Genomic DNA, 13,475 nt, shown 5'->3' with positions numbered 1-13,475 from the left:
CTAGATACTTAAAAAACGACTGTGTTCTCAGTGTGTATAATGCATTGTTTAAAGTAATAAAACAGTAAAAACATTTATTTAAACCCAAATTTCCAATGATCAAATGGTAAAAAATAAACTGTGATGGGATATTATTCAGTCATTAAAAACAGGATCTTCAAAGGTTAAGTGTGAGAAGCAGGGCACAAGACAAAGTGTTTAAGTACCATAATCCCAATTTAAGAAAAATATATATCCTATACTATTAGAAAAAAGGACAATGCAAATATACCAAAATGCTCTCAGGAGTTTTCAATTGATGATGAGATAATAGGTGATTTCAGTCTTTTTTAGTCTCTCTTGGTATTTTCCAAATTCTTCTTTTATTAATTTTTAAATTTTATTTAGAAAATTAACTTTAACAGGGTGACATTGATCAATAAGAGTACAATAGGTTTCAGGTAAACATTTCTATAGCATTTGAACTGTTGATTATGTTGTATACTCATCACCCAAAGTCAAATCATTTTTCATCACCTTATATTTGTCCCTCTTTACACCCTCCCCCTCCCTCACCCCCTCCCTCATATCTTCTTCCCCCAGTAACCACTTCACCTTTTGTTTGTTCATTTGTTTCTTTAAGTGAGAGAGACACTCCCGCATGCACTCCAACTAGGATCCACGCAGAAACACCCTTCTGGGGCTGATGTTCTGCCCATCTGGAGCTGCTGCTCTGTTACTCGGCAACCAAGCTATTTTTTTTTTTAGTGCCTGAGGCAAGGCCATGGAGCCATCCTCAGCACCCAGGGCCAATTTGCTCAAACTATTCGAGCCATGGCTTTGGGAGATGAAAAGAGAGATAAAGAGAGAGAGAGAGGGGAGGGGAGAAGGGTGGAGAAGCAGACGGTTGCTTCTGTGTGCCCTGACCAGGAATTGAACCTGGGACTTCCACAAACCAGGCCAATGCTTTATTGCTGAGGCAACCTGCCAGGTCCACCAATGCACTTTTATCTATGTCCATCAGTCTGTTTTATGTCCCACCTGAGTGCTGGAATGAATACATACAACTTTTTAAATAATAAGTGTTATTTAAAATGTAAATGTCAAAAAAAAGACTATTTTGTAACTCTTTTGATGTACTGTGAACCCATGAGGTGTTCTATGTAGCTCTGCCCTTAATACCACAGTGCTTCTTCTCTCACAGAGGACAAAGGAAGTGAGTCCCTACTAGCCTCCGAGCACCCACTCACTCTGAAATTTTCATAAAAAAGACAGGAAATCTCCTTACCTTGTTGTAGTATTTCAGAACGCCTCTGTAGATGTAAGCTCGCACACTCTGAGGATAAATTTTGATGGCCTCATTACAGTTCAAAATTGCTTTGCAGTATCTACCTTTCAACCCATAGAAGGCTACGCGGCTTAAATATGCCTTTTCAGAGAAGAAAGGAGGAAAGCAGGAATGGGCGTTAGAACAAGCATCAATTTTACCAAAATAGATGGAAGTTTAGACCAATCTATGCCACCCAAAGATAGTATAAAATGTAGCCTTTTTCTACTCTATTATTAGAAAAAAAGTCAAACATATAGAATATCGACAAGTACAAAGAACATCCATATGCTTATCATCTGGGTTTAATACTATTAACATATTTGCAATATTTATTTTTCGATTTTCTTCCTGAATCATTTAAAAATAAGTTGTAGATATCATACCATTCACCCCAAGTCTCCAGTATGCATCCCCTGGGAAGACAACATTCTCCTGTACAATCACACACATGTAACTTCGGAATAAAGATGCTCTATTACTGATTCACTGATCTTAGTGAGTAGCTATAAAATAGAGCTAAACAAGAACATTCTAACAAAGTATTACAAAAGAATGTCTGTAAAATGTTAAGTCCAGTTTGTTGCTCTTATAACCATGATTTAATGTTACTGGTTTAGTGGTGACAGTTATGGATTCTGTAACAAATCAATAGTAGGTAATCAATCCTGTGCTTTCATCTCTGGCCAAGTTCTTGCTATAGTTAAAAGGCCTGTTCTCCTCTAGCTGATGGGCATCAAAGGTTGAGAAGAAGCACCAACAGTTAAGAATAAGCATGAGCAGGAGCTACACCTGGGACTCCTTCCAGTCTCCCACCCACCATGCTTAGGCTTGAAGTTCTGGTTCTTGCTCAAGGCCATGAGGATAGCCTGACTAGGGGAATGTGTGGAAACCTGTTATAGGGAACAAAAACCCTAATTTATAAATTACTTGCTAGTTTCAGTTCCTGTGACAACCAACAAAATGGATTCCGACCTTCAGATAGGCAGCTCTGAGAGAGGTGTTTCCTTCAATCTGTTATCTGAACACTCCAGCTAGCTTGCACTAGTCCTCCCTTCAATAAAGAACTCCTAACCCCTCCTTTTGATTCCTTTGTTTTAGTTTAGCTTATTCCCACTCCTTCTCCCTCCTTATAAAAGCCCCTGCCTGCACCAAGAGAGGGAATCAGGTATTGAGGACAGGAGTCCCATCTCCTCAGGTGGCCGGCACTTGAATAAACCTTTCTGTTGCACCAGCACCTGTCCTATGATTACTGACTTTTAGTCATGGCAGGCAGCCAGACATGGAAGTCATTCTTCCAGTTTCACTATCATAATATAGCTAAGAAAATTAATAGTGTTGCCCTCGAAACATCTTCTATTTGGTCCATATATAAAATTAATGAACTTTTAAACTCAGGAGCCAATCAAGCCTCCTTTATTGAATTCCATGTTGTCTCTACAGTATCTTAAAAGTAAGTAAAAAGTGTAATATCAATAGCAAAACAAGAACTAAATAAAGTTAGTAACAGTACAGTCATCCCTCGCCATATTGCAATTCAATTTTCACAGACTCACTGTATCACAGATTTTTAAATTGTATATATCTAATTTTCTATTACAGATTTTTTGCTATATTGCAGGATTTTACGGTATATCGGTATTTTTCTATATTTATTATTTTAATTATTGTTGTGGTAAAAATAAGCATTTTCTAGCCTAAAATTTGAAAACAATATAAAAAATATAAAATGTATTAATTATACATATTAGTATTCACTGGTGAGTACCCATATAGAATTTTATATGTGGTTAAAATTACGTAGGTTTAAGCATGTAGAAAGTGTTTAAGAGCATAGGAAGTGTCTATAAGAGTATAGGAAAGGTTAATTTAGTAACACTGTGGGAAAGGTTTAGAAGAGTGTGGGGAGGGTTTATACAGCCTGAAAATATATATAAATAGTAAAATAATTATAAGGTCAATACTTCACAAATTTTTGCCTATCATGGGGGGTTCTGAAACTTAACCCCTGTAATAGATGAGGGACCACTATATATAAAATTATAATTATTAATAGATACATAAAAATATTAACAATATTTATATATCACAATTTACAAAAGGCTTTTGCATATATAATATTACTGTTGGAAATAATATTTTTAGTTCAAGGGAAAATCCAGATATTTGCAATATCAAAACAGTTGTCTGAAATGGAGGTAGAAGTAACCAATTATTGCTAGCTAATAACAAGGACATATAAGGGATTTAATAGTTTTAGCAAACATGTAACACACTCTAAATTACTGGAAATGTTCATTTATGTACCTCATAATGTTTTGGCTCGAGGGTAATTGCACGATTAAAATCCAGGATTGAGCTATCCTTGTGGAGTTTTGCTTTACAAAGACCACGTTGATAAAAGCCATCTGCAAAATCAGGATTTGTTTTCACAGCTCTTGTAAAAGAATCAAAAGCCTAGAAGAGTATAGTATTACAAAGCAAATTAATAAGTAGAATTTATTTATTTATAATGTTAGGAAATTACTGTATATAACTATAGTTGAAAGTTTTCATTTTTATAGTCATTTTAAATACATTTTCCCCAGAGAACCTAGCAAAGCAAACAAAAGTAATATTTATGAACAAGTCAGGTTTATTATTATAATTTACAGGTCTCTTTACTCCCAGATTAATGTCTACATAATCCATGTTGTTAGATGACAATACTTTTGCAGATGTAATTTAATCATTATTCTTCATATTGTGTTTCTTCAAAGAAATCAAAGCCAGTACATTTGTTTTCCGTGAGGGACAAGAAACTCATAGCAGCTACATAGTTATGAAATTTCAGAACAACAGTATTCCAAAAGGTTTCTCAACATTGTAAAGTAAAGCTAGGTTTGTTCTAGTTGACCAAAAGGGCTAAAAACATAAAAAAGATTTGTAATTAATCTTATATTTATTGGATTTTCCTAATGGGACAACTAATCATGTGCAACTCTTTTTCAAGATTAGAGATGCAAGTTTCAGATACAATCCACACTTATCAGGACTGGAATATTGTGCGTGTGTGTGTGTGTGTGTGTGTGTGTGTGTAGATACAGTTTTAATATATCTAACATTAACCATTGAAAAATATCAATTATTTTACATATTTATCATATCATTGACAATTTTGAAATGGAGAATTGTGCAAAATAACCAAATATTAGATAAGAATATAAAAATTAAATCAACTGGTATTGAATGAATCTGGCTGTCTAAATAACCTGTTTCAATTTGATTTGAATTGTTCAGTTATCATTAAAAGATGTGTCTTAATCATATTAGTGTGATAAAATTATTTTGCTATAATACTTTCTTATAATTATATTGATTGTTTTGATGAGGGAACATACATTATGCTTTAGAGTGTTGTTGACAAGTAAGCACCAAATAAAATGTTTTGGACAAATAAAACAATGTAGCAGGTTTTGCAAAGTGTATACTGAGTGTAGTAAGTTTTATAAGAAACTTTGGTTTACTGTATTGGTTATTCTCTGCATAGGTAGCTTTCAGAAATAGAACACAAGCAACTTCTAAAATCACAAATAACCCATGCTCTTAAATACACAAAATACCATCTGTAAGTTGCCTTCATCCATGTAACAAAGACCCAAGTTGTACAGACAGTCCACGGATGCCTCTAAGGCATTTGGTCCTATATCAGAATAAGAAAAGACATCCAATGCCTTTTTAAACTTTCTCACAGCTTCCTACAATGGTAAAAGAGAGAGAGGGTTGAGAAGGTTTCTTTCTAGTATTTACTTAACATAACAGCCTTAAACACTAAAAGGAATCCTGAGGACACAGCTTTACCCACACACAGGTCCTGTTGAACCTCTGCAAGAAGAGGACCCAGGCCTCCCTGACTGCATGCGGCCCCACCAGGTGCCTGTCCGGCAAGCCAGTCCCTAAGCAGGCTTATACATGAGGACTTCTACACCTACACTTTCTAATTTCTAAAGATTATTTCTCTGTAGTCTTAAATTAAATTTATAGTTACAGACTAGTTTATGACCAATTTTCTCATAATTTTCCTGATAAAGGCATACTGAGCAGCTTTTAGGTAGTAAAAAAATCTCCAATGATAATATCTAATGTCATTTTACTTAACCTTTATTTTGTCATGCTGTGCTCTAAATGGAGTCCCATTGACACCAGAAAACAAACTAACATAAAAAATCACCCATTTAAACTTTTTAGTCAGATAGCTGAAACTCATTAATGAAAAACATTCAATTTTCCAGATAGAAATGCCTATTCATAATTACCTCTTCAATATACGCATCTATACAGAAACACAAATACTTGTGACTCTTTAGCCCATTGTTTTAATTAAACTGCTAAAGAAACAATGAGATTTAACTTGAACATGCCATGTGTCCATTTAAGTAAATTAGTATTTTCTCCATGTGTACAGCCCACCCCAACATCCATGTTTCTATCCCCACTCTCAGCATATGCCCTTGCCTTAGGAAAATCATCACCTCAATTCACTGCGTTTTAACGTTTTGTGAAGGAATATACTACCTCCATTGCCATCTTTTTCTCTCCTGTCTTTGATGGTTTCCTTTCTTCACCTTTTCAGAGTTGACTCCTCAAGCTATGCCCGTGACCCCATCTCCTTCTGCCTGGCCTAACCACAACCTATTTCCTTCCTCCTTTGGATCTCCAACCTTCACTGTCTCCTTGAGTCCACAGAGTCTTCCCCTTCATTTAAATTTAAATGAACACATCCTCACTTCCTCCTGCTTCCTCCTCTGGCTGATACCCACCTCTCTATCCCTACTCTGAAAAGTCTCCTCGATAGCTCTTGGGGACTTACAAGTCAAATATATTTATTTACATTCTGGAAACAGTGCTGTGGCTGCTGTGTAGATAAATGCTTGGAAGAATGAAACATTGTTGCTATAATTCAAGCAAAATAAAAATATGTTCTGGTCTAGAATCATCACAGAAATCAGGAAAGGAAGAAGGTTGGAAAGATATTTAGAAAGTAGAAGGGAAAGAATCACTACTAATTGTGCATCACAGGGCAATTTTTCATTGCCAGTTTTCTAGCAGGGCAATGAGGACACGAGTGTGTGTGTGTGGGGGGGGGGGTAAAGTAAATATAAGAGCATTCCTAAAAGGAACTGGATATCATAAAGGTGTCAATTCTCCCTAAAAGTAACCTTGAAATTCAATAAAATTCAATCAAAATTCCAATGAGATTTTTAATGGATCTTGACAAGCTGAATTCAAACTATATATGGAGGAGTAAAGGCTGAAGAATAACCAGAAATTTCCTGGAGAATATGGTGTGAGTACTTCTTCTACTAGATATCAAGAATTACAGCCTGAACAGGCAGTGGCACAATGGATAGAGCATCGGCCTGGGACACTGAGGACCCAGGTTCAAAATCCCAATGTCACCGGCTTGAGTGTAGGCTCACCAGCTTGAGCAGGGGATCACTGGCTGGAATGTGGGATCAGAGACATGACCTTTGGTTATTGGCTTGAGTCCAAAGGTCACTGGCTTGAGTCCAAGGGGTGGCCAGCTTGAGCATGGGATCATAAACATGACCCCATGGTCTCTGGCTTAATCCTAAAGGTAGCTGGCTTGGGCAAGGGGTCACTGGCTTGGCTGAAGCCCCCCCAATCAAGGCACATATAAGAAAGCAATCAATGAACAACTAAGGTGCCACAACTATGAGTTAATACTTTTCATCTCTCTCCCATCCTGTCTCTCCCATCTGTCCCTTTTGCTCTCTCTCTTTCTCTCTCTCTTGCTTAAAAAAAAAGAAATATAAACCTCAAAATCAGATCCACACATTCATAAAAACATAATATGACAAACATCACATTTCAGATCTTTGGATTAAGAACATGTTAATAAGTGATAATGAAATACATGAATGTTTATATGGAAAAAAATTGAAATTTTATCCATCTCACACTCAAAAATATATATTTAAGGTAGAGTAAGGTCTTCAATGGAAAAAGCAAAACTTTTAGACTTTTACAAGAAAATATGGGAAAATATTTTATGACCTTGGAGTAGGGAAGAACTTCTTAAAGTTTTTTAAAGCTTTGACAACAAAATAAAAAACAGATATATTCAACCATATAAAATTAATAACCTCTGTTCATCAAAAGGCACCACAAAAATAAAATTAAAGACAGCTCTAAATTGCAAAAAAGATATGTGGCACACATATAACCAACCAATAATTAATAACAAAATTTAGTTTTTAAATGTCTAAAATTGATACAAACAAGACAAAAAATGTGTATAGGAAATTGATTAGTGACTAATAAACATATAAAAGATGTTCAACCTGTGCTCAAACTAAGAAATGTGAATTAAGACCACAAAGAGAAATCAGTTTTTATCCAACAAATTGACAAAATAAAGTCTGACCCTACCAGTTATTGTAGAGGATGCAGGTAAGCAGCAACACTCACCTACTGCAGGTGGGAGAATAAATTGACCAATCCTATTGTAACGATGTGTCATTTTCTTGAAAGATAGGCATTGACATTCTCTACATACCACAATTCTACTCTTAAGAAATTCTGGGAAAACTACTCCCCATGTTAATCCAGTGGTTCTCAGACTTTTTGAAGTCAGGGCACATTTAAAATTCTACAAATAATTGTAGGCACACTATATACAAATTTCTGAGAAATATTTTATAATAATTAAGTCAAATATTAAAGAAAAAATATAAAGTCCAAGCATGCTTTTATGGTAATTAAACAAAATAAATACAACAAAATTAAATTTATCCTGACATTAAAAAATATTTTTATGTTACATTTTCTGAGTTATGCTTTTTAGAATTCATAAAAAAGAGGGGTTAAAAAATAAAAAACGACAAAAATGTTATCTTTTTATATATATATACATGTATATACATACATTCTCAGTAAGATTCTTTTTATATATATAAATACATTCTTTAGATAGATAGATAGATAGATAGATAGATAGATAGATAGATACATTCTCTAGTAAATTTGACAGGTCTGGCGTGAATGTGTTAAGTTTTTTCATTCTTGTGTTTATGAGAAACATGAGCCTGATGTGTCCTAGCAATTTCTTCAATGTTTGGGCATATATTTGAAAGGCAAACTCTCATTTCCTCATCAATACATTGAAGCATTTCTCTCTTTTTATTCTTAATTGTGTTGAGTGCAGAAAACTCCTATCATACATATCATCTTAACTTCACACCAAACAAAGGATAGAAGAAACTGGCCTCCAGCCTTTCCAGGGAACATGGGGGGTAGTGTAAACAATCCAGCACCACAGCTTAACAGCCTTTTGCAACCTAATCAGGCAAGTGAGGTGGGAGGTTGGGCAAACCGTCAGCTTACAGCATATTCCCCACACCTCTGTCCCCCAAAAAGCTAAACTCCAAAAACCCTGTTGGTTTTTTGGTCCTCAACAGGCACATATTTCTCTGGAATACCATAGGGGGCAACTGGAAATCTTCTAGGGCACACCACTGTGCCCTGGCACACACTTGGAGAACCACTGTGTTAATCAAAGACATGAAAAAAGTGTTTATAGTAGCCTGCAGTTAATAGGAAATAAAAAAGGATGAAGGGAAACAAACTAAATGTTAACTAAAGAATCAATCAGTAAATGATAAAATTTAGTTTTGTAAAAAGATATGTAAGCAGTCATTCTAAGCAAAATATCAAAATTCCATTAATAGGTTTAGTAAACATTACTCAAGACTTTGTACCTTGTTTCTCTTGGCCTTCATATAAGCTTTTGCTAACAGAGCATACATGGTGACCTCAGGTCTATTCAAAGCCATCTCTTCCAAGATCTGAATGGCCTTGTCATGATTTTCACAAAATGAATAAATGAGTGCTTGCTGTATAGGGCTCAAGTCAATGGCGCCTAAGAGGAAAGTTTATTATCAATATGTTTACCAAGTATCTAGGATTGAAAATATATGCAATAATTTAAGAAAGCCAAGCAACTCAATGATCTATTTTTTCATATGAATTAACAAATCAATAACATACTAAAATCTATTTACTATCAATAAATGAGACTTCCAATACAAATAAAAATAAATAAATAAAAGGTAAACCTGGTATTTTTCTATAATGATCTGTCTCACAAAATCCACTGCCATGAAGCATTTTACAAATTGATTATGTAAAAATAAATGGAAGCTTCAAGGTTTCAAAATCAAACTGACTTTCAAGTGAACCCTTCAAGCTATCTATACATAGCTACTGCTAATAGTACAAAAAATGTTAAAGAGGTGTTTTCTTTAAGTTAAGATGGTTATAATATTGCATTAATAATATTTACCTTTGTTCATTTCTGCTACTTGATAAATAGTGAATTTTGCAAGATCATAACACTTCATCTTTAGGAGATATTGTCCTCTGGAAGAAATAATGTCTCTTTAATTCTAAGTAGTTAAAAAGACTTTTTCTACAACAAAGAGTCTTATAACCAGTTACTGAAAATTTTACAATTAAATACATTTATACTGACATATGTGTGATAAAATCAATGTGAAAATCATAAACACTTTATGTAGTCTGAATGGACCAATGAGCTTAGAGATAGGATGAGAAAACAGTAAGGAAATGTGAAGCTGAAAGAAAAACACTATATTTAAAATGTTATGCTCTGTTGCTGAGAAATTACTAAAAGATAAACAGTTCAAGGGAAATAAAAGTAGAAAAGTATTTACATAAATTGTTAAAATGTAGTTCAAGAATTTAAAAACAAAGCCAGCTCTTAGGGGTTTGTTTTTGCTTTTGGGGTTTTTTTTTTTTGGTGTTTTTTTGTGTGTGTGTGTGACAGAGACAGAGAGAGACAGAAGAGTGACAGATAGGGACAGACAGACAGGACGGGAGAGAGATGAGAATCATCAATTCTTCGTTGCGGTTCCTTAGTTGTTCATTGATTGCTTTCTCATATGTGCCTTGACGGGGGGTGGAGGGGGTATAGCAGACCGAGTGACCCCTTCCTTGCTCAAGCCAGCGACCTTGGGCTCAAGCTGGTGAACCTTGCTAAAACCAGATGAGCTCCCACTCAAGCTGGCGACCATAGGGTTTTGAACCTGGGCCCTCCACGTCCATCCAATGCTTTATCCACTGCGCCACCTCCTGGTCAGGCAAAGCCAGCCCTTATCAGAAAGCATTGTTCTGGTCCATTTTCTCACGTCTGTAAGTCCATTTTCCATGTTAAAGGCTGTAATACATTTTTGTTGGTGATAACTCATAATTTGCAGTGAGTGATAACTCATAACAAAGCTCTACAGCATTTGAAATACAATTCAATGTATCACTTTTTCTATCTTACTAAATTAGCTGAGTTTTACACTTGGTAGCCCTGTGGACACAATCACACAACTTCAAAATATGTCACCTTACTTTCATGAGCCATGTGATAACTATATAAGCAGTAATCTAAAGAGGCCTCAGAGAACTTTAAAACACCAAATAGTCATGTTTGATGCAAGGATAAAGCAAAGGGAAAGATCTGGTTATCTTATATTATAAATGATCTTGAAGCTTAACAAAAACAACTGTATCTGACTTGCTAGTTGGGAGATGGCCACTGCTGAAGGATTAAATGTAAAATGAGGAAACTGGAAGGCTCAAGAGAGAGTTTGAAGAATTCTATTTCTATGCTCATACCTTATTATATATAATTGGATTCCATCTGGCTGAAGGTGGATAGCACGCGATAACTCTCTTACAGACTTTTTCAATTTATGCACCTATTGAGTAATAAACAGAAATATAGCTCATAATAACACCCCTTGTTTCTTTTCTGATGTTTATTCCCTCTCATCCTCAATACAGGAATTGTGTAAGAAACATCTCCTATTACACATTTTTCTGAACAATTATAGCAAACGGGAATATAAAAATGTGAAAAGTTCCTGAGGTAGCCTTTTGGATTTTAAAACTATTTATCTTTAATTTTGAAGAATTTTTATAAATACCCACATATATAATTTTACATAAATGTAATTACATAATACAACGTAGTTTGTTTTCCCTTTCTGTTTAGCTTTCCAGTTTTTCACCCTCATTTATAACACCTGTATGGCCAGTAGTCATGCCTGTCATGGCCGCCATTCACTTGCAGGTTCCCATTAGATTCGTGTGAGTATTGCTGTACTGACAATGTTTGGCTCTACGTATGCATGTGAGCAGTCTTTCTCACATCTAAAGATAATGATAGTTTCACTTCTTCCTCCCAATTTGGATGCTTTTTATATCTTCTTCTTGTCTGATTGTTGTGGCTAGGACTTTCAGAACTATGTTGAATAAGAGTGGTGAAAGGGGGCATCCCTGACTTGTTGCTGATCTTAAGGGGATTGCTTTTAATTTTTGCCCATTGAGTATGATATTGGCTGTGGGTTTGTCATAGATGGCCTTTATCATGTTGAGGTATGTTCCCTGTATTCCTACATTGCTGAGAGCTTTGATCATAAATGGGTGCTGGATTTTATCAAGTGCTTTTTCTACATCTATTGATATTATCACGTGATATTTCTTCTTTTTGTTTATATGATGAATCACACTGATTGATTTGCAAATACTGTACCAGCCTTGCCTCCCCAGAATAAATCCCACTTGATCATGATGTAGGATTTTTTTCATGTATTGCTGAATCCAGTTTGTTAATTTTTTTTTTCACGTGCATTTCTTTTTTTTTTTTAATAAATTTTTATTAATGGTAATGGGATGACATTAATAAAGCAGGGTACATATATTCAAAGAAAACATGTCTAGTTTATTTTGTCATTAAATTATGTTGCATACCCCTCGCCCAAAGTTAGATTGTCCTCCGCCACCCTCTATCTAGTTCTCTGTGCCCTCCCCCTCCCCCTAACTCTCTCCCTCCCTCCCTCCCATGTCCTCCCTCCCCCCACCCCTGGTAACCACCACACTCTTGTCCATGTCTCTTAGTCTCGTTTTTATGTTCCACCAATGTATGGAATCATGTAGTTCTTGCTTTTTTCTGATTTACTTATTTCACTCCGTATAATGTTATCAAGATCCCACCATTTTGCTGTAAATGATCTGACATCATCATTTCTTATGGCTGAGTAGTATTCCATAGTGTATATGTGCCACATCTTCTTTATCCAGTCTTCTATTGAAGGGCTTTTTGGTTGTTTCCATGTCTTGGCCACTGTGAACAGTGCTGCAATGAACATGGGGCTACATGTGTCTTCACGTATCAATGTTTCTGAGGTTTTGGGGTATATACCCAGTAGAGGGATTGCTGGGTCATAAGGTAGTTCTATTTGAAGTTTTTTGAGGAACCACCATACTTTCCTCCATAATGGTTGTACTACTTTACAGTCCCACCAACAGTGGATGAGAGTTCCCTTTTCTCCGCAGCCTCTCCAACATTTGCTATTACCCCTCTTGTTGATAATAGCTAATCTAACAGGGGTGAGGTGGTATCTCATTGTAGTTTTGATTTGCATTTCTCTAATAACTAATGAAGCTGAGCATCTTTTCATATATCTGTTGGCCATTTGTATCTCTTCCTGGGAGAAGTGTCTGTTCATGTCCTCTTCCCATTTTTTTATTGGATTGTTTGTTTGTTGTTGAGTTTTATGAGTTCTTTGTAAATTTTGGATATTAGGCCCTTATCTGAGCTGTTGTTTGAAAATATCATTTCCCATTTAGTTGGCTGTCTGTTTATTTTGATATCAGTTTCTCTTGCTGAGCAAAAACTTTTTATTCTGATGTAGTCCCATTCATTTATCTTTGCCTTCACTTCTCTTGCCATTGGAGTCAAGTTCATAAAATGTTCTTTAAAACCCAGGTCCATGATTTTAGTACCTATGTCTTCTTCTATGTACTTTATTGTTTCAGGTCTTATGTTTAGATCTTTAATCCATTTTGAGTTAATTTTAGTACAGGGGGACAAACTGTAGTCCAGTTTCATTCTTTTGCATGTGGCTTTCCAGTTTTCCCAACACCATTTGTTGAAGAGGCTTTCTTTTCTCCATTGTGTGTTGTTGGCCCCTTTATCAAAGATTATTTGACCATATATATGTGGTTTTATTTCTGGGCTTTCTATTCTGTTCCATTGGTCTGAGTGTCTATTTTTCTGCCAATATCATGCTGTTTTGATTATCGTGGCCCTATA

The 13,475-nt window shown here is 35.4% G+C and overlaps 1 protein-coding gene across 1 annotated transcript in view; it reads right to left on the bottom strand.

Annotated features, from left to right (window-relative positions):
• LOC136377150 (tetratricopeptide repeat protein 6-like) overlaps positions 1–9,708 on the bottom strand; it is a 58,510-nt gene extending 48,802 nt beyond the window's left edge. Inside the window, exons 1-3 of the mRNA XM_066343664.1 lie at positions 9,651–9,708; positions 9,067–9,227; positions 4,909–5,043 (exon numbers count right to left, since the gene is read on the bottom strand). Of these exons, the coding sequence (XP_066199761.1) occupies positions 4,909–5,043; positions 9,067–9,227; positions 9,651–9,708 (354 nt within the window). The remainder of the gene's footprint in view (positions 1–4,908; positions 5,044–9,066; positions 9,228–9,650) is intronic.
• Positions 9,709–13,475: the final 3,767 nt, after the last annotated feature.

Source organism: Saccopteryx leptura, chromosome 6 (assembly GCF_036850995.1).
Source record: "Saccopteryx leptura isolate mSacLep1 chromosome 6, mSacLep1_pri_phased_curated, whole genome shotgun sequence".
NCBI lineage: Eukaryota > Metazoa > Chordata > Mammalia > Chiroptera > Emballonuridae > Saccopteryx > Saccopteryx leptura.
The sequence above is the reverse complement of the archived record's forward strand: the minus strand, read 5'-3'. Positions and strand labels throughout refer to the sequence as shown.